The 19,796-nt window shown below is 42.3% G+C and overlaps 1 protein-coding gene across 3 annotated transcripts in view; it reads left to right on the top strand.

The window, feature by feature from the left end:
* The window catches only part of MAP4K4 (mitogen-activated protein kinase kinase kinase kinase 4), a 111,712-nt gene that overhangs the window by 67,020 nt on the left and 24,896 nt on the right, over positions 1 to 19,796 (top strand). Inside the window, exons 11-24 of one of the 3 annotated variants that reach the window (XM_021711176.1) lie at positions 1,013 to 1,174; positions 4,010 to 4,096; positions 4,682 to 4,906; positions 5,870 to 6,031; positions 8,906 to 9,139; positions 10,026 to 10,132; positions 11,474 to 11,622; positions 12,265 to 12,362; positions 13,052 to 13,060; positions 14,308 to 14,483; positions 14,962 to 15,082; positions 16,140 to 16,331; positions 18,355 to 18,472; positions 18,818 to 18,988. In XM_021711176.1, the coding sequence (XP_021566851.1) occupies positions 1,013 to 1,174; positions 4,010 to 4,096; positions 4,682 to 4,906; positions 5,870 to 6,031; positions 8,906 to 9,139; positions 10,026 to 10,132; positions 11,474 to 11,622; positions 12,265 to 12,362; positions 13,052 to 13,060; positions 14,308 to 14,483; positions 14,962 to 15,082; positions 16,140 to 16,331; positions 18,355 to 18,472; positions 18,818 to 18,988 (2,011 nt within the window). Of the gene's footprint in view, positions 1 to 1,012; positions 1,175 to 4,009; positions 4,097 to 4,681; positions 4,907 to 5,869; positions 6,032 to 8,905; positions 9,140 to 10,025; positions 10,133 to 11,470; positions 11,623 to 12,264; positions 12,363 to 13,051; positions 13,061 to 14,307; positions 14,484 to 14,961; positions 15,083 to 16,139; positions 16,332 to 18,354; positions 18,473 to 18,817; positions 18,989 to 19,796 lie in introns of all 3 variants that reach the window. The other 2 variants (XM_021711177.1, XM_021711178.1) reach the window with 2 other exon arrangements.

The following is a 19,796-nucleotide window of genomic DNA, read 5'->3' as shown; positions in this document are numbered from 1 at the left end:
GGTCATGAGCAACACGTGACTAGTGACTGCAGTTCTGAAACATCTTCATTAGCCTAGTCTAGAGCCTCGCATTTTGCATACTCATGGGTAGAGTTAGTTACTCTTGTGTTGTGCACTACATGAGTGCTATACCGGCAGAAAACCTTGGGCCAGATGAGACTAGCTGTCAGTTGTATGCCTGGTCTGTCATGTTGCTCTGTGCTGTAGGGTTGCATAGAAGAGCCTAGATCAATAAAGGCGAACTGAGTGAGTCTGGCGATGGAGAAGCACCTTTGACACCTGTTGATGGGCTGCAGGGTAGTGTGAGGCTTTAGAGGCAGAGCAGCTCTTTCAGCTGGTGACACAGGGCAGGTCGCTTAACGTTGCTGAACCTGTTTTCTTGTCTCTAGAGTGGGGATGAAATATTGATGTCCTAGGGTTGTTATGGTAATTATTTTAGGTAAAGTAAGTATAATAAAAAAGTACAAAATACTTAGCGCAGTGCCAGGTACATAGTAGTAAGCATTTGCTCAAGCAGTTTTAAAAATATTTGTAGTAATAATAATGGTCCTTTTTATTCTTGTTGGTGTTACCTCCTCTTTTCCTGCTGTGTGCTTCTTTTCCCCCCCTTTTTAAATTATATGTCTCCCTTTCTTTGTTGTATTTCTATTCCCCTTTATTTCTTTCTCTTTAGGTAGTTTTCTTTGACTTAAGATCTCTGGATGACTCTGTTAATGACGCCCAATAATATCTTCTTAATTTTCTGCTCCTTAATTGCTGTGGTATAGTGAGCAGTGGGGAATAATTGTTATCGTAATGAAACCAAATCCTATAAGGGTTCACAGAAACATAGCGCCTTTGACCAGTATTTATAAGGAAGGCCTTATATATGGGGCTGAGGGGCAATGTGGAAATAATTGGCTGGTAGACATGGGGCCCACGAACCTCTCTTTGTCATCCACCTGTGACTGATCAGCACACTGTCACCAGAGCCATAGCTGGAAATCCCTGATATACATTTTTACTTATATAGCAACAAAGGCGAGAGCGCGAAGCTAGAAGGCAGCAAGAACGTGAACAGCGGAGGAGAGAACAAGAAGAAAAGAGGCGTCTGGAAGAATTGGAGAGGAGGCGTAAAGAAGAAGAAGAGAGGAGACGGGCAGAGGAAGAAAAGAGGAGAGTGGAAAGAGAACAGGTTCGTTCACAGAGAATGTTCCAAGCAGTCATCTGTGAAGTGTGTTACTTTGCACAGCTGGGGGACTTGGGGCAGAAAGTGCACACGTGTGTATGCATACATACACATGTACACACACACACTCAGAACCTCAGATGTTTAAAAATGGTGAGACACCAAAATATCTGTAGATCAGTACATCTTAGAAACCTTTAGGATACCAGTTAAGGGGTCTCCAAATAATATAATATGTGTGAAAGACTTCTAAATACATCTTCTCAGACTTGGCTTAAATGCTGTGGACCTCAAATATCTGGATGATAATTAACTTTTTCAACTATAAGGCATTTCTTATGAGAAATGTTTGAAACAGTCAATGCTAAGTGGATATTATAATATATATTAGCATGCTGTTCCGTATATACAGATGTAGCATTAAAAAAAAACTAATAATGTGTTCAAAAAAAGATTAGGTTTTAGTAATATTCACAGCATTTTATTAATGCTAGATATGATTTTATTTAGAAATTTTGTTTCCTGAGCCACCTGTGCGAACAAAAATTGACTAGCCTAGCCCTTTTGCCTTGGTCTTTAGAGAATTGATCTCTTTGTTAGGAGCTTTGAATAAAGAAAAAATGATATGATTAGGGACCAATTTAAATAATACTTAACATCTATATTTTAACTACTTATAAACCATGATGTTAACTTTGAAATGTGACTGTTCAGCTGCCATCTTTGATACTAATCATGTACCTTGGATATTCTGAGACTTGGGTCTGCATGCTCATCAGTGTTGTTCTAGAATTTTTAGTGATACTCTCTATGGTAGCTTTTTTTACTTACTGGCCAGTTAACTGTGTAGTGGTATTCTAACTTTCTAGTTATGTTTATATCTGGGGACTGCAAAAAGGAGAGAATACAAGCTTTTAAGAATTAAATCACTTAGAGGTAATTATCACAATTTGATTGTGAGAGGAGGGATGATGGTAGTAATTAATCTTTAATGCTTTAATGGCAGTCATTAAATTTTGTGAATAGCAAGTATTTGGTACCTCTTGTTTTTGAAAGAATTCTAAAAAATTTTTTTTCAGTTCTACTGTGAACTAATAATTCCCTATGCTAACAGTGCTGTAGGACATATTTCATTCCAGCATAAGTATGTATGTTTGTGTGAATGTGTAGTATATTCTCTACATTCGTTGACTGTGTGTTGAGACCTTTGTGATTTTGATAGGATGTGATTTTTCCGGTTGTCCTTGTGGTTTGAAGGCAGGAAACAAATGAGTGTGCCAACTGATCTTTCAAGTTATGATTTAATTCTGTTTTGTTCAAAGAAGAAATGAGTTAGGAGTCAGGTTTCTTTTTTAGTTGTTATTGGGTAAGACCATACACCGCCTTCTAGGGCCGGTATTGGCACAACATTTATCATGGGGGGTTAGGCATAAATGAAAGGGACTTGGAGCCCAGGTCAGAACTAGTATCTTTGCCAATCAGTGGCCTTTTGGGTACGCTCCCCAGATTGTCTTCTTTTTGGCTCAGTTTGCTTTGTAAGATAAGAATTTATGAGGACATTTATACGCTGTGATTTCTTTGTTATCCAGTATTCTTCTAGCCAGAGTTATTCTTAACTGAAACTCTGTTCAGCCCACACCTATGACTATTTTTATTTTAAGGTGTGCACCATGATACAAGGGATGGTCAGCAGTAGACACTCTAAAAAGTAATCTGAATTTCAGGATAAAATTTCTCCTCCTGTTCCTTCGTCTACTCCCCTTATAGAGCAGGTAGTTAACTTTTTTCCTTGTCAAAAAAAGAGGGAAACCTCTTTTGTTTATAAAACGTGTGCTTTTCAAAATTTTTTTCTGTCTGTCGCATGTTTGAGCTTCAAAAAAACTTGAGAGTTGGGAAAGGAGATTTTTGATGCTCATTTCTCAAGTGAGGAGATTGAGAAAATGGGAGGTTTAGCATTTGCTTAGAGGTCATAGCGCCAGTCCTCGACGGAGCTGGGATTGAGGCCTCCTGAGATCAGTGTCCATTATGACATGCATACAGCTTCAAGGTAGGCTTTTTCCTCTCTACATATCGTGTGTTGGGTGTGCTTACTTGTTTTCGTTGTTGTGAAGGTAGATCACTCCCTTCACATTGAAAAGGAAAAAAAAAACCCAGCCCCGCCTTCCTCCTCTCTCCCTCTCCTCCTGCCCTCTTCCTCCTCCTCCTCCCACCTTTCCCTCTCCTTCCTTCTCCTCCCTCTCTCTTCTCCTCCCCCCCCCCCCACCCCATGGCTAGCTCATCATAAGGAGCCTGGGCCTGTTCGTTTGTGGGGGTTGTCTGGGCCTGGTGTGCCCAGACCATGGCTTTCAGGATGCAGTCATTCCAAGTACCCTCGGAATGGTCAGCAAACCCACAAATTACGTTTACTGTGTTTTACTATTAGGCAGGTTTTGGTTTTAGGTTTTGAAAATGGGGAATCCATGCTTGCTATAAATAATGACCAGTAAACAAACATTGACTCATCAGAACCCTCTGTGATCCTTTCTCATGAACCCCTGGAGTCTACCAACCTGAAGAGGACTGGTATCCTCCTTTAAAATAGCTATGTTTTAACAAATACCTGCATGTATATCGTGAGAATGCCTGTCATCACCTATTTAGTGCATATCAGACTCTTCAGGTCTTACTGGCCAATTTGAAATTTATGGAAAAATCTTTTGCAATAGATTTTTTTAAAATGTTTATCACTAAGTGAATTATTACTATAGATGATTGGAGCAGATGGTTCTTGGTGCTCCATGCAGGTGGTTCTGATGTTTTCCTTTTGGATAAATTGATTGCTGGGTGATTTCTGTGTGACAGGAGTATATCAGGCGACAGCTAGAAGAGGAGCAGCGGCACTTGGAAGTCCTTCAGCAGCAGCTGCTCCAGGAGCAGGCCATGTTACTGGTAACGCCCCGCCTCCGTCTCCTTCTGTAGTGTCAGGGCTCGTTCATTCCCTCCCCTGAGTCAACCAGGCTTGGTGGTCACCCAAGCATTGTGGTTTTGCTGTGGGCAGCCAGGCTCAGATGGAGATGTCCTTTATGGTTGTATTACTTGGGGAACTTTGCAAGGTGGTTTTTAACCTACCTACTTTTCTTTCCTTCTCTCTTTCTCTCTCTCTCTCTGTCTCAGCTAACTGTTCTCATTTGGTAGAGAGACAGATGTTGAACAGAACTTGGCATTCAGTGAACAAACTAGAATGCTGTGGGCTGTAGGATCAAGCACATGCCGTAGGATTTTTACTTAGTGTATATACCACTGAAACTGACATTTAATTCAATTCTCTCTTACTCTGTCCACTGATATTATGGTTAGCAACAGCTGTCAGATTTCCCCACAGGTAATGTGCTATTTAAAATCCAAGCCATTTTGTTTTGTTGTGAAACAAGGGGGAAAAATGTCTTGTCTTTTTTTAAAAAGTGGAAGAAATCCAGAGAAGAGGTGAGCTCTCCAGTGTCCCATAGATTTAGTGTTATCCTCTCCCTCTCCAAGGAGTGCCGATGGCGGGAGATGGAGGAGCACCGGCAGGCAGAGAGGCTCCAGAGGCAGTTGCAACAAGAACAAGCATATCTCCTGTCTCTACAGCATGACCACAGGAGGCCGCACCCGCAGCACCCACAGCAGCAGCAGCCACCGCCGCAGCAGGAAAGGAGCAAGCCAAGCTATCACGCTCCCGAGCCCAAACCCCACTATGAACCTGCTGACAGAGCTCGTGAGGTAGCGTCTCTCCTTCGTTGCTTGGGTGCTGGGTCCTATGTTGGTTCTTCTGTGGAAAGGAATGCGATGTCTCTTCAGAATGTGTCCTGTTAATGCTAGAATGGGTCGCAGAAGTCAGCTAACGATTCACCTTCTTGTCTTCTAGCTAAGAAATTGAGGTTCAAGGGAGCAGAGGGGCTTGGCTTGTCCAGGGTTTCATGTCCAGTTAGTGCTTTTTTCATAAAGGACCAGAGTTCTCAGTTACTGAATCTCAGAATAATTGGAAACTAAACACAAAGAAGATTGCATATGGCACGTTTGTTCTTAAAAATGTGAACAAGCGGAATAGTGGCCCGGTTAACGTTTCTCCCAAACTAGAATGAGGCCGAAGTGTGCCTGTGGTTCAATTTACTGACTTTCCAACTGCCCTTAAATTGTTACTGGTTCGTTTGGCCCAGCCAGAGCTCAAGAACAGGATGTGACGGAGTAGCACCTGCTCAGGATGCTGGACAGGTGGAGGTTGGCATTGAATCCTGGCCTACAGGGGTAACCTTCCTTCCACTGTGTCTGCCCTTGCAAGAGCAGATTCTGGGAACATGTATTCTGCCTGTTCTGGTGCTTTTATTTTTGGTGGAATGAATGTGGTCTGGATTCCTGATGATAGTCTTCCAACCTGTTGGTTTTGTTGATGGTGCCAGATTAATTTTTTTTCTAATTTATCGTCATATACAATTCTAGAATTCTGAGCAAAGAGATCTTAGAGGCTGCCTCGCTTAGTTTTTGTCTTCATAAGTCTTTTCTTTTTCCAGAATCAAATCCTTGCACTGCTTTATCTACTTCTTTTTTTTTCCCAGCTGCCCTCTCTTTCCTTGTAGCTGAAGAAAACAGAAAACTTCTCATTAGATTTCTTCCACTTTCAGACTTTCAATATATCTACTTTTTCCCTACTAACACTGAGTTATGTCTTCTAATTCTCTGATGCAGGTGGAAGATAGATTTAGGAAAACTAACCACAGCTCCCCTGAAGCCCAGTCTAAGCAAACAGGCAGAGTATTGGAGCCACCAGTGCCTTCCCGATCAGAGTCTTTTTCCAATGGCAACTCCGAGTCTGTGCATCCTGCCCTGCAGAGATCAGCGGAGCCACAGGTAGCAACAGCCAGCCCTGCTGTGGTTGAGGAGACTCATGAGGTGGTTTGCCAAGTCACAGGCCTGCTGTGACATTCACAGCATAGTTCATCGCCACATTTAAAAAGAGAAGAGATTGCAGAAGTGACTTTAGACTAAAAGAGAACATACACTCAGTTGATAGTGAAAGAAGACCTTTTGGTTTTTTGTTTGCTTAAGATTTTTGATGTGCTCATGAAGAATATCTAGGGTTAGTGATTTTTCTCTTTTTTCCTTTTCTAGCTCAGATGTGAAATGCCTCTATCTTCTGATAAAAGATTTTTAAATATAGTTTTTAGAGAATTTGTGTTATAAACATGTAAAGGAAGAACCAGAACCTTTTAGGTGCTTTACCCTGTGATCCCTGGCTCCTGGCCAGTCCCATGAGTGGGCCGTAGCAAGCAGCTGATGCCCCTGAAGCTTCATGCAGAATTTTTTCATTTGCCCAAATGTGCATTTTTTTTTTTTTTTGAGTTGGAGTCTCACTCTGTCGCCCAGACTGGAATGCAGTGGCCGCTCCCGGCCACCGCAGCCTCGACCTGCTGGGCTCTGGCGATCCTTCCGCCTCAGCCTTCCAAGTAGCTGGAATTACAGGCGCACGCTACCACGCCCAGCTGATTTTTTGATTTATTGTAGAGATGAGGTCTCGCTGCCCAGGCGGGTCTCGAACCCGCGGGCTCAGGCAATCCACTCACCTCAGCCTCCCAAAGGTGCGGGATTACAGGCTGAGCCACCCAGCCCGGCTCCATAATTGCATTTTGAGGGTGGGGAAGAGAAGAACCCTTTATCAAATTCCCAAACAGTTTAAGATCCATAAAAAAGGTTAGATCCAATGAATTAGGTGGGGATTTCCCTGCAGTATGTCAGGGCATAGGTCATGACCTCTTCTTGGGGCTGCCACAATATTCTTAGCATTCTAAGGGCAGGAAAGTGTTGGGCCAAGTGCTTTTTGCCTAGGAGAGAAACTATTGCCATCTGTCGGAAGAGAGTAGACAGCAAAGACTGCCCAGGTCAGAGTCTTATAAATCCTTAAAACACTGATTCCTGCTCTTGCTGAAAATTACTGACTTTGAGACATTTTCCTTCTTGCCACTGTGTAATCCAGAACAGGGAACAAGTTCTTAAACGTGAATTTTTGTCGTTGGTGTTTGCATGTGTATGGGGACAAAAGCTTATGTTCATGTGACAGTAAGCTGTCATGTTTGTAAAACATATTCAAGTTAGAATTTGAACATGCTTAACAACAAGTCATCCCCTTGGATGATGGGGATCTGCAGCATGGATTGCTTTAGTGAAGTCAAAGAAGAACCAGGACTGAAGCCAAGGGTTCTGAGGGGTACAGGGGTGTTCGTGTGCGGCTCCAGGTTCTTGAGGCCCAGCGGAGCTGACCTGTGAGCAGGTAGGCAACTCCAGAGAGGAAGGAGTGGAAGGAAGCAGGAAGGAAGGAGGAGAGCAGGAGGAGGTGAATGCAGACCAAGGCAAGAGAGGAGGTGCGGTTAAAACCCATCTGATGATGCTTGTTGCTCAATCACTTGGGCCCATTTGAAGAATGCAGGAGAAGAGCTTCTGTTCTGAACGAAGACTCTTAACCTGTTTGGCCACTAACAGTTTAGAAAAGAGGAGCTGCTGGACTCTGTAGACTGATTTTTATGTTCAGGATTAATTCACATGGTGCCTAGAGGTATTCTCCCTTTTCCTCCTTTTCTCATGTAGGACTCTATTCTAAAGCTCATTTTTTAAATTATAATTTCAGGTAATACTTTCAGTTGCATGTTTTCCTTCTGAAAGTCTTCAACATTTAGAAGTCACATCAGGATCTCAGTAACTGGGATTGTGTGAATCCCACCCATAGATTTAGGAACCATTCACTTGGAACTAGCTTTGCATCTTGTATTTGGAAGGGTAAACAATTTGTGATTTGGTATTTTCAGTTTTCATTAAATATGCTAATGTACTAGACACATACCCAGAATTTTGTAAATTAATAGTATTGAACAATTGGTTTAACACAATAAAATATAATATAGTAAAAATATGTTATACATTATTTCAGAGATTGCTTTACTAATTTTAAAGCAACTAGATAAACTCAGTTGACAAATAATTGTCATATTTCTTGAATTGTCAAGTAGAAGGAATACTCCAACAGTAGTCAGTTTAGGGAATCCATGGTACTAAGTATTTTTAAATAAACCACAGTTCTTTTTTTTCTATAACTAGTATGAAAGTGTATGGAGATAGCTAGGTTATGAGTGTTTTCAGATTTGGGAGAAATAAGAAAAACTGTTGGTGTATTTGAAAAGTTGACTGTTTTTAAGCTATACTATTACAGTCTGTCAAAACACGAGGGGCTTGTCTTTACTCGTGTTCAATGTGATGTTTTACTTGGTCTGGTCTGAAGTCTCACACTGCAATGTGGGGATGGCTAGGTAGGTCTGCACGTTTGGCAGTGCCCTCTATCTGGTGGTTTTTCTACCTTTCTCTGCCTCTCCAGGCTCTGCTTTGACATGAATGTGCATGTAGCACACTGTCCCCCCTTTTCAATGAGTCTGTAAGGCTCTTTATAAAAAAAAAATCAACAACAAAACCGCACTTATTTTACTGCTGTCTGTAATGTTTGTCTGGAAATTAAGAGTTTTCCTTGTAAATGTACAGTTGTTCTTCTCTACATACTGTGTTCCCCAGACCACCTCTTCACTTAGAAGTGTGCTGTCGCACTGCTTGGCTGACCCAGTACTGTGCTGCCCCCAGTGTGCATCCCACCTTTGCCAGTTCCTGCTTTGGATTTGGTATTGACCAGAAAAGCCAGTTTTATGCAGAACGCATTGAATGTTTTGTGTTTTGTTTTCTTGTAAGGTACAGTGGTCCCACCTGGCATCTCTCAAGAACAATGTTTCCCCTGTCTCGCGATCCCATTCCTTCAGTGACCCTTCTCCTCCCAAATTTGCACACCACCATCTTCGTTCTCAGGACCCATGTCCACCTTCCCGCAGTGAGGTGCTCAGTCAGAGCTCTGAGTCTAAGTCAGAGGCGCCTGACCCCACCCAAAAGGCTTGGTCTAGATCAGACAGTGACGAGGTGCCTCCAAGGGTAAGGAGCAGAAAGACAGATGTGTGCTTCTTTTTTCCATTTTATTGTTTTTTTTTAAAGATTATTTATTTTAATTATGGGTATGGTGACTTCACCAGAATTAAAGGGGCAATGAAATTTCAAAGGAATTTTTTATGGTGAAAAGGAAGTTCCATAGTTAGGTAGTTATATTTAGCCAGTGGCCAGTTAGCTCTTTATTGTTGTTAACTACGTACTTAAACATAAGGTAGTAAACTTATTATAAGAGCTAGTCTACGCAGAATATGCTTCTTGAACAAGTGCATGATTTATTGTAGCAGTTTTCTTGTAAGTTTAAACAGAAGCTATACATTATTTTGAAATTTTAACCAATATCAAAATTCTCAGAAAAAATTTTAAAAAGAAAAAATAACATAAAAATATCACTTGAGGGGTTTTTGTTTTTATAATCACTTAATGGTGAAATTACACAAAAGGGCACGTTTTATTTTTCCTTCATTTGGAATTGGCTTCCTCTGAATATTTTCTTGCTTCCTGCCAGTCTTTGCTTCCTGCGATCATTTGTAGACCATTGTTTGGTTTCTTTGAGCTTATTTTCCTGATTCTCACATTATCTCAGCAGAATGCTTTGTACGTCCCCTGCTACCAAGCTTCAGTCCAAACATCATTTAAATGTTACAGGAGCGCAGAAAGACAACCTGTACTGGCTTCTTAGATGCCTGCAACTAAATTTTCTCTCCCCATTGTGTCAGTGGAGGACTAGGGAAGGGTCAAGGGTGGTGGGGGGTGGATCAGTGGCAGGAAGGCCAGTGTGATAGGACTACTTTAAAAATGTGTTTTGGTAGAGAAATCTTTTTTCTCCTTTTCATGTTTTCAACCATTTAATGGCTCTATTTTCTACTTAAAGGTTCCTGTGAGAACAACTTCTCGCTCCCCTGTTTTGTCCCGTCGGGATTCCCCACTGCAGGGCAGTGGACAGCAAAATAGCCAAGCAGGACAAAGAAACTCCACCAGGTAAAAGATGAGCAGAAGTTAAGAAGAGGTTTACTGTGCGATCTCTTACAGTCTTGTATAATTAGTTTTTATAAAAATGCTCATAAACACAGAAGTTCTGGGCCAAAGAGATGATCACTTGTAACAGAAAAAACTGCCATAAAAGCCATTAATGTAAATAGCATCAGATTGATCTGTAATAAAAGAGAGAGTTTGAATCCAGATGTGTATTGTAGTAACTTCCAAATTAAAACTATCTATCTGTGGGAGTAAATAGTGGGAGCAGCAGGAAGCGGAGAGAAGTTCTAAGAGAATGATAATCTGAGGGAGCTTTTTATCTAAAGGATGTCTTAAGGCCTTTTGAATCATAGAAATCACAGGCAGCTTACTGAAGAAAGTGACTGGTTGACTGACAGTCTGCAATACATGAATGTAATATCCTTTTTAGGTTCTAGAGCGTATCAGCCACATGAGGTTTCTTAAATTTAAATTTAACTTAATTAAAATGAAATGCAATTAAAGCTCCATTTCTTAGTTACACCAGCCACATTTCAAGTACCCTATAGACACATTTAACTAGTGACTGATATTTATAAAGCTCAGATATAGAACATTTTTATCATCACAGAAAGATCCATTGTCCAGCACCGTAATAGGGAAGAAAAGATCATTTCGTTGACTGTTTTATTACTTAATCATCACTGACTCTCTAAAGTTAGCCTTTTGCACATGGTCAAAAGTGGTCAGGTGGATTATAACCAGAAACCACAGAGAGCCCCTCAGTACTACTACTGACCAGGGCAGACTGTGGTATTCTTCCGTGTTGCTAATTCTTATCTACAAACATGTGCCGTGGGTCTGTCTGTGGCAGGAAATCCAGCCCAGCCCATGCTTTCTACCCCTTCTCCAACACAGCTCATACAAAGGTGCATCTTTTGTACATGTCATTTTTTGACGGCAACAGCGGGTGGTGGGTAAGGAGTAGCAGCCGAAAAGCAGGATATAACTTGGTGTGCAATAATATACACAGACTGTTTTCATAATATTAAAAACTGACGTTGTAGCTGTGACAGGAATGGCTGATGCTTCCAGACTGAGCAGTAGCATTGCATCTCACATCTTATAAAGATTTTAGGTTTGCTAATGGTGGAATATCATTTAGTGTTTTTGGTTTGTTAAGCTAGCTGAGATAAATCTGTGAATAATGCCATATGACTTTCAGTAAATTGAATGTTAAATGCTGTTTATAGGCTGTCTCCTCCCTACATTTTGAAGACATTGGATGCACACATTATGTACATGTTTATAGTACTACATCTTGGGATGGTACGTTAGCTGTTTTCTCTGTTTTTCTAACAGCAGTATTGAGCCCAGGCTCCTGTGGGAGAGAGTGGAGAAGCTGGTCCCCAGACCTGGCAGTGGCAGCTCCTCAGGGTCCAGCAACTCAGGATCCCAACCTGGGTCTCACCCTGGGTCGCAGAGTGGATCCGGGGAACGCTTCAGAGTGAGATGTAGGCTGCCTTTCCTTTACCCTTTTCTTGTTAATGACATTGGCTATGGAGTCTATTGTAAGTCCTTCTTATCTGTAAAAAAAAAAAAAAACCTGTTGTCTGCATATAGCTACATATTATGAAAGTGGTGTTTTAGTAGAGGTTGCTGATGATACTAATTGTCATCATGATTTTAATCATAAAGAAACTAAATTTCAAGAATTTTACATGTGCCTAGCACTACAAGCACTTTTTAGTTTGGTGCAATTGACTAATTTGTCCAAGGCAATTAGCTAAATATCTGATCTGGGATCTGAACCCATTTCTTGTAGTGTGGACTCCAGGGCCTATAACATTATCAGTAACAGTTATTTTAACTCACTCATACTAATAGATTAGTGAATATTCCCTTTCCTGTATTAGTGACATACAAGGCATAAATTGTGAGCACATGCTAAACAGAGTGTGATGATAGAGGATGGCAAGTAAGGAATCAGAAACACTGTAAGAACTTTACCGGTTCCCCCTTTGCCCTGGAGTTCAGACCTGCCTGAAGAGACCTTGCCATGAGTGGGCTGACAGAAGTGGGCATGGGTGGGGGCTAGGACATGCACCTGTGTGTTTATGGGTGTCTGCCTTTCTTGCCTTTCTTGATCCTAACAGCATCATCTAAGTCTGAAGGGTCTCCATCTCAGCGCCTTGAAAATGCCGTGAAAAAGCCTGAAGATAAAAAAGAAGTGTTCAGACCTCTCAAACCTGCTGTAAGGAGTGTTCAGAATCAGTTTTACTCATTTCTGGCAGGCATGGAATCTTTCTGTTAAAAATATGTGATTGAGAGGCCTGCAGTCCTTCCTGTTGTGTCCCTCACAGATTTCATGAATGACCCAACCCCAGGCACGTTTGTGCCCCTCACTCAGGCGTCCCATTTCCTACATAAAGACTCAGTAGAGTGAAACCTTTGTTCTAGTGTTTCAGCCATACACTCTGTGTTCAGTCAGCCTTACAGTGGAACTCAGAGCAAAGTGTGGTTTTTATTTAATGAAATTTCCTTTTAAGGAAACAAGACTTAAAATATAGTTGTGCATATGTGAAATTTTATCTCTTTGCTTGGCATTAACCTTTACATATTCTTGATGTATTGGGCATTTATAAGCCTGACTTTTAGAATAAGCAGTTTTAAGTACCTTCTTCACCTCTTGCTTACATTCTGCCTTTTGGCACCCGGGGTGATAGTTGTGCCTGCTGCTCCTTCAGTCCCTCATGTGTCAAGTGGCCACGTAACTCTGCACACATCATAGCATTTGAAGCCTGTCAGGGTTTTGGTTTCCTGCTTGAACTGATCTCTGTGCTTCTCCCCCTCCCCTCCCTCCCTCCTTCTGCGCTCCCTCGTGCTGTGCATTCCTCCTCACCGATGACCTCTCGGACCCATGACACTACCGCTGTGCTGAAGGGCGAAGTGGTAAGCCTGTCTCTGGAAAGCTCAGCCTCAGAGCAGTGCTCCAGCTGCCTGCCCCCCTCCTCTTGCCTTCTTACTCGTTTCCAGAATTTAAAAACCTTAAACTGTCGCTTCAGTTTTCTTAATACAAGATTTGCGGCATGCACATTATTACTAAGTGTAGCTTTTTTGAAAAACTATTTTAGAAGCTACAGCTGTAGCCACGAAATAGCGAGACTCAAAGCCCAACACTTGGTCCCTGTTATTTCAGAAACTTAAGGTCAAAGAAAAGAAACATTCTCAATTGTGAAAAAGAAGAAGAAGTTAGAACTACTAAAACCAAAAAAGTACCTACATAGTCTGCTTTTAAAAAATCATTACTTATAAATTAGATTCCTAAATAGAAAGATGAATTTGGAGTTTTTTATGAAAATGTGGAGTATAAATAACCACGCCTAAAATTTGTATTTAGTTGACTTATTGAGTCTTAAACTATCTCAGTGTAGAAGAGAAAAAAGGAAATGAAGCTTTTTGGAAAACTTTCACTTTGCATTTTCTTTTTTTTCTGATTTTCACATTCATCTGGGGTGTCACGGGGAAATAAGGATAAGGCTTGAAGGAGAAGGGGCTTTGGGAATGCACACAGCCTCCTGCCCACAGCACACACAGGGCGCTTCTTTCTCTTCATATGACATGAGCTTTCTTTATGAATGTGGCAAGTGAACAGTTGGAGTGATATGGGAGTAGTATACTGATGGCCACTTCCACTTTGTAGGCTTGAATTATAAAAGTTGGAGAGAAATACACCCCCCCGAAAAAACACCTTTAAATTAGGCCTATTTATCTAGAAGCTTGCTTTCTGGATAGTCCCTTTAAAAGAAGAGTTTGTCGTATAAACAGGTATCTTTACATCAGAGCCCAAGGATCTGTATATATTTGCTTTTTGATTTAGAAGCTTACCGTATATATTTTTTTAACACTTCCAGCTTACACGGAGATTGTTACCTTTTTTATTGTTTACTGCATACAACTTCTTAGACTTTTTTTGGTCTTTTCTGTTTTTATCTATTTTTTAAAATAATTTTTTGACCTTTTTTAACAAAAGTTATAAGAGCACACCTTCATGTGATACTGGGAAATACAAAATGATTTTACAAAATTAACACTGTAGCTATTTATTGATAGTTGTAATAAAGAGCTTCTCATTCTCTCCTGTTTTCTTCTCCCCGCCTCCCATCACCTTACTCTTGATTTTCTGTCCTGTGCATCAGGATCTGACTGCACTGGCTAAAGAACTTCGGGCGGTAGAAGATGTGCGGCCACCTCACAAAGTGACGGACTACTCCTCGTCGAGTGAGGAGTCGGGGACAACCGATGAGGAGGAGGATGACGTAGAGCAAGAAGGGGCCGACGAGTCCACCTCAGGACCAGAGGACACCAGAGCAGCGTCAGTCCTTGGTCTATTTTAGAGAGGATGAGAGTGTTCCTACAGTCTTCTTCCACTGGGAACCAATGTTTCCTAAGCCTTCCGCGTGGTCCCATGAGCGTGTAGCATGTTGTTACCCTGGATTCAGCAGCAGGCAGCCTTTGTTTCTTCTTCTCTCGGCTGTTTGTGCATTTGTCAGTGCCCTCCCCAACACCCTAGCGTGTGCTTTATTTTTTCTGTATAATTTGAGACTGTGGTAAAGAGGAAATTGCAGTTCTCCTTTAACAGCCATAAATATTCTCACTTGTTGCTCAGAAACAAAGTGCTCCAGAAGGAAATTCTCTGCTAAAGGGAAAAGGTCAAGCACTTTGTCTCCTTGAGGAAACTTGATAGAAGTAGCCTCATCTCGTCTTCGGACTTGAGAGACGTGAAAAGTCTAAATAGGATCTCTTCAACCTGTAAGGTTAAGGCTCTTTACTTCTGGATTTTGTTTCTGTAGGTCATCTCTGAATTTGAGCAATGGTGAAACGGAATCCGTGAAAACCATGATTGTCCATGACGAAGTGGAAAGTGAACCGGCCATGACCCCATCCAAGGAGGGCACGCTAATTGTCCGCCAGGTACCTGTGTCTTCTCTGTTGTCAGAGGCTGAGCTTCTCCTGTAGTCATTAACCCACTTGCTCATTCACTCACTCATGCTGTTTCTACATCACCATCTGTTTCATGTTAACAAGTTGCAGAGGGTAGAGGGTCGAGGGTCGAGTGTCGGGGCTAAGGAGCAGGTTGTGCTGCATGCCCAGAGGTAGTGGGTAGTCTCCACCCCACATTGCTGCTACTCTGCATGTCTGTGGCAGCCCTCATTCCAGCACCGCGCTGAGTCTCACAGTCTGTGTCTGAGCGGGAGAGAAGCCACAGGGAGTCTGAGACAGGCTCGCAGAGTGAGGAAACAGGTCGCGAGTCTGGGGCAGCCAGCCACGGGGTTCTGCAGAGCACACTCGGCCCTGCGTGTCTGCGGTGCCATGGCAGGAGCTGGCGAGTTGGGCTAGACGAACCTCGGAGAGCAGAGGGTCGGGAGGTCTCTCTTCTGTGTTCTAGAATGTTAGTTTTCGCACTTGTTGAAGAATTAAATGTGTGCCACCCAGATGTGCTCTTTGGGTCACTAAGTTTTACAACTGTCTGTTCATTTCTTAGCTTAGGCTTAATTAAAGTGACACGCTTCTCATTTAGATAGAATAGGGCACCTATCTAGTATTTTGGACTTTGCCCTGAGTGTATCTCATGCTATGGCAGTGCATTTGGATGGAAAATAGGAAGAACATGGAAAAGACCAGGATTCAGAGAAGCCTCAGGGTCGTTTCCAGAGCTTTAGACAGAAAGGTTTTTTAACAAACAAATGAGAAAAAGTTAGTGCTTCTGGTCACAGAAGCTAGTGCAACAGACAAACCAGATTGAACACACGTTGCTCACGGCCATCAGATGAGGTACTTTGAATTCTGTTGGCTTGAGTTGGGCATTTGGCGAGGAAGTGTGAGCAATTTAGGCTAATTTCTTTGGTTTTTCCTTGATAATTTAAAGTTTGGAAAGTCACACAGCACCTTAAACAAAGCAGTTGTCAGTAGGGTCATAAGCAATTTCAGCAGCGCTTGAGCGAGACAAGTGTGCCTGTTTTTTCTGCAGAGTACAGTTGACCAAAAGCGTGCCAGCCATCATGAGAGCAATGGCTTTGCCGGTCGCATTCACCTCTTGCCAGATCTCTTACAGCAAAGCCATTCCTCCTCCACTTCCTCCACCTCCTCCTCCCCATCCTCCAGCCAGCCGACACCCACCATGTCCCCACAGACACCCCAGGACAAGCTCACTGCTAATGAGGTATGTCTCGCACCACAGCTGGCTGCTTTCCTGGGGTTAGACCAGCACTGCTTAGGAGCTAGTTTGCAAAGGAGAACTTTCCAACACCCTCACCCCTTCCCTTCCCACCCTGCTTTCTCTGTCACCTACCCTTCTCCCCAACCCCAAGTAACATGTTTCAGATTTGCATACAAATCCCTTAACCCTCGATCAGCTTCCCCCCAAACTTGCCAGTTCACTGTTTATACTGTCCTCTGGATAAGTGTAGTTGCATGGCTTTCTTTATCTAGTTTATTTTTTTTAAATCAAAATAAAATGATTGCTGTGTTCCCAGACCCATTGTGTATTTGGCATGAAATTCTTGTAGTCATTTATGGAATCTGACTTTTTCATTTTTTTATCCAATAAATTATAGGAAAATTTGGTTAAGCAGATTTGGCCTTATCTGGACAAACTTCTTTATCTTGTACAGGAATTTATTTCAAACAGAACTGGATTTTTTTTTTTCCTTTTCCTTTTTTGGGGGTGGCTGTTAGTTGATTGCTCATATTTGTTTTCACCAACTCTGTCTAAAGGATTTCGTTCCTTGAAATTTACAATCACTCAGAGTTTAAGAAGCAAAATTATTTTCGGGAAACCTAGAAAAAACTAGGATATTATGCAAGAAGGACAAAGTCTGAGCATGTTTTTAATTTAAAATTAAATCCTGTGCGCGCCTTTGAAGGTTTGGCTGTGGTACTCGGTCTGGGTGCTATCTGGGTGATTCTTTGCTCTTTGAACAGGGTTATGCCCCAAGTGCAGAACAGAGCCCACCTCGAACATCCTGTATTTAATTAAGCAAGTGATTTGATTCCACCAGAGGTTTAGGTTTAAACGTCTTACAGGTTGAGGAAGATTGGAACTGACATGTGGCATCAGCCTGTCTTGTTAATGTAAACACCTACCTGACTGCCCACTCCTACTTGCCCTCATGAGAAAGAGTCAGAACAATTTTTTTCCTGAAGAGCAGGGGCGAGTCGGCTGCTTCCTAGACAGGCTCGGCCTCGGACTGATCATTGGCTAGATTGACCACTGACTCATGGGACAGGGAGGGAAGCCTGCCAGGTAGCAGAAGTTCAGGTGGGAATAGACCCCAGGACACGGTGGCTTTCAGGTACCCATGGAGGGAGTGAAATGGTACCAGGCAGACGCACTTGACAGGACAGGTTCTTTTTTTCTCCTGAGGTATATATCCCACCTGCACTCACATTCCTCCTTGTATTTATGTTTTAAACCTTGCTCCATTTTGCTCTGATGTTCCGTATTTTACTATAACACTTAATGCACTAAACTGGCAACTTTATTTATTTTTCTGTTTGTTTTGTTTTTAATCGTCATTTTACATTTCCACTTAACAATTTGTTTCACTTTCTTTGTGTTTTTTTGTCTTAAGTTATATTATCAACCAAAACACTAGTGCTCCTAAAAGATCCAAAGTATATGCTTTATTTTGTCATTTGCACCTTTCACAGTGAGCCCCTGTTTGGTATGGGTTTAATGGTGATATGCCTGAAACCATGGTAGCCAAAGCTTCTGTGGCTTTGTGGCAAGAGGCTTAATTTAAATAAATTAAATTAAAATTTGCCAATATTTCAACACAGATTAATTGGGCTTTTCTGGGTAGGAGAGTTAATTCAGAAATTGGTGAATTGAGATCAAGACATTTCAAACCTCCTTTAGGAGTTTTCATCATAATTATTTAACCTTTTAAAAAGCTAGGTGCATGAAGTGTAGAGGTTATTGGCAGCTTGCTGCATCACTGTAGTAGATGAGCAATGTCTCCGGAAGAGACGTGGCTCCTGCAGCGGTCCTAGGTGAAGCGACCTGCTCTGGGGGATGCCGTACCATGTGGAAACTCCCTGCAGAGAGTTTTTGGGGAAGGATGCGGGAGACAGAGGGCCACGCATCGGGAACTAGCACGGTGTGGACGGGAATGGAAATGTTTTTTTAAATGTTCATTTTGAAAGTGTCATTTGTATTAATAAAATTGAAATTTACATTGCAGACTCAGTCCGCTAGTAGCACACTCCAGAAACACAAATCTTCCTCCTCCTTTACACCTTTTATAGACCCCAGATTACTACAGATTTCTCCATCTAGTGGGACAACAGTAACTTCTGTGGGTAAGTACAGTGGCAACAAGAAAGCAGCTGAGAAATAGGACTCGTCACTCGGAGTTGCTCTTTCCAGTGGCTTAGGCATGGCATGTGGTTGTTCACCAGCACCGTCCTCAGGAACAGGAACCTCCCATCCCACTTGCATTGTCTTGTTTGCAATGCGCTGCATAGTCAATTTCTTTTTTCCATACACATTTCTTAAATATTCCTTCTCCTTGATAAAGTGTCAGATAATGGCATCTGGATATTTACTTGAAGTATATTGGGGGAGGGAGACAGGCATGGGGTGTGTGTGTGTGTGTGTGTGTGCACGCGCACACAGAAAATAATTTCAAATGTATTGTGTTTCAGTGGGATTTTCCTGTGATGGAATGAGACCAGAAGCCATAAGGCAAGATCCTACCCGGAAAGGCTCAGTGGTCAATGTGAACCCTACCAACACTAGGCCACAGAGTGACACCCCAGAGATTCGGAAATACAAGAAGAGGTTTAACTCTGAGATTCTGTGTGCTGCATTATGGGGTAAGCATCTTGCTGCTGACGTGAGCCTTCTACTTTTACTCCCCACTGTGGACTCAGGCCCTTTAGAGAAGCACTGCTTGGAGTAGTTAGGGGACTTTTGTGTTGAAGGGTTGGAGACAGGATGGAAGGCCTCTCGTTGCTCCTCTCATGAGCTGAGCTGTATGTTTGCCGAATGGCACAGGAGTACATGCGTGTCCTTGCACTTGTGCCAGCAGTCGAATACTGGAAGGCCGTTGTCGATTTTGGGAGGTGTAGGTGCAGTTGTGTTAAGCGGATGTATTGTAGAGTGGCGAAGTCTAGACTTTCAGTGTAACCACCACCCAATGGTGTCTTTGTACCCATTAGGTGATTTCTCATCTTTCGCCTCCCCTCTCTCCTGTCTTTCCAAATCTTCAACCTCTAACCATTCGTTTCTGTAACGAAGAAAAGTGAAAAAGCGAAACAGGTACTTTGTTCCTACTTGTGAGGATAATTGAGGAAGTTCATTGAGATGCTTTTCTTTACATGTTTCAGAAAACTTTTTTCCCTTGTTCTTTGTGACTTGGTCTAACATCTCTCTTTTTTTTTTTAATTGGAGTCTCGTTCCATTGCCCAGGCTGAAGTAGAGTGGCATGCTCATGGCCACCCCAGCATCGACATGCTGGGCCCCGGTGATCCTTCTGCCTCAGCCTTCCGAGTAACCAGAACTACAGGCGCACCCTACCACGCCCAGCTAATTTTTTTGGTTTATTGTAGATACAAGGACTTGCCAAGTTGCCCGGGCTGGTCTCGAACCCACTGGCTCAGGCTGAGCCACGGAGCCCGGCCT

Source organism: Carlito syrichta, unplaced genomic scaffold (genome assembly GCF_000164805.1).
Source record: "Carlito syrichta isolate Samal-C Ts95f unplaced genomic scaffold, Tarsius_syrichta-2.0.1 Scaffold301896, whole genome shotgun sequence".
Lineage (NCBI taxonomy): Eukaryota > Metazoa > Chordata > Mammalia > Primates > Tarsiidae > Carlito > Carlito syrichta.
Note: the sequence above shows the minus strand (reverse complement) of the source record. Positions and strands in the feature narration are given on the sequence as shown.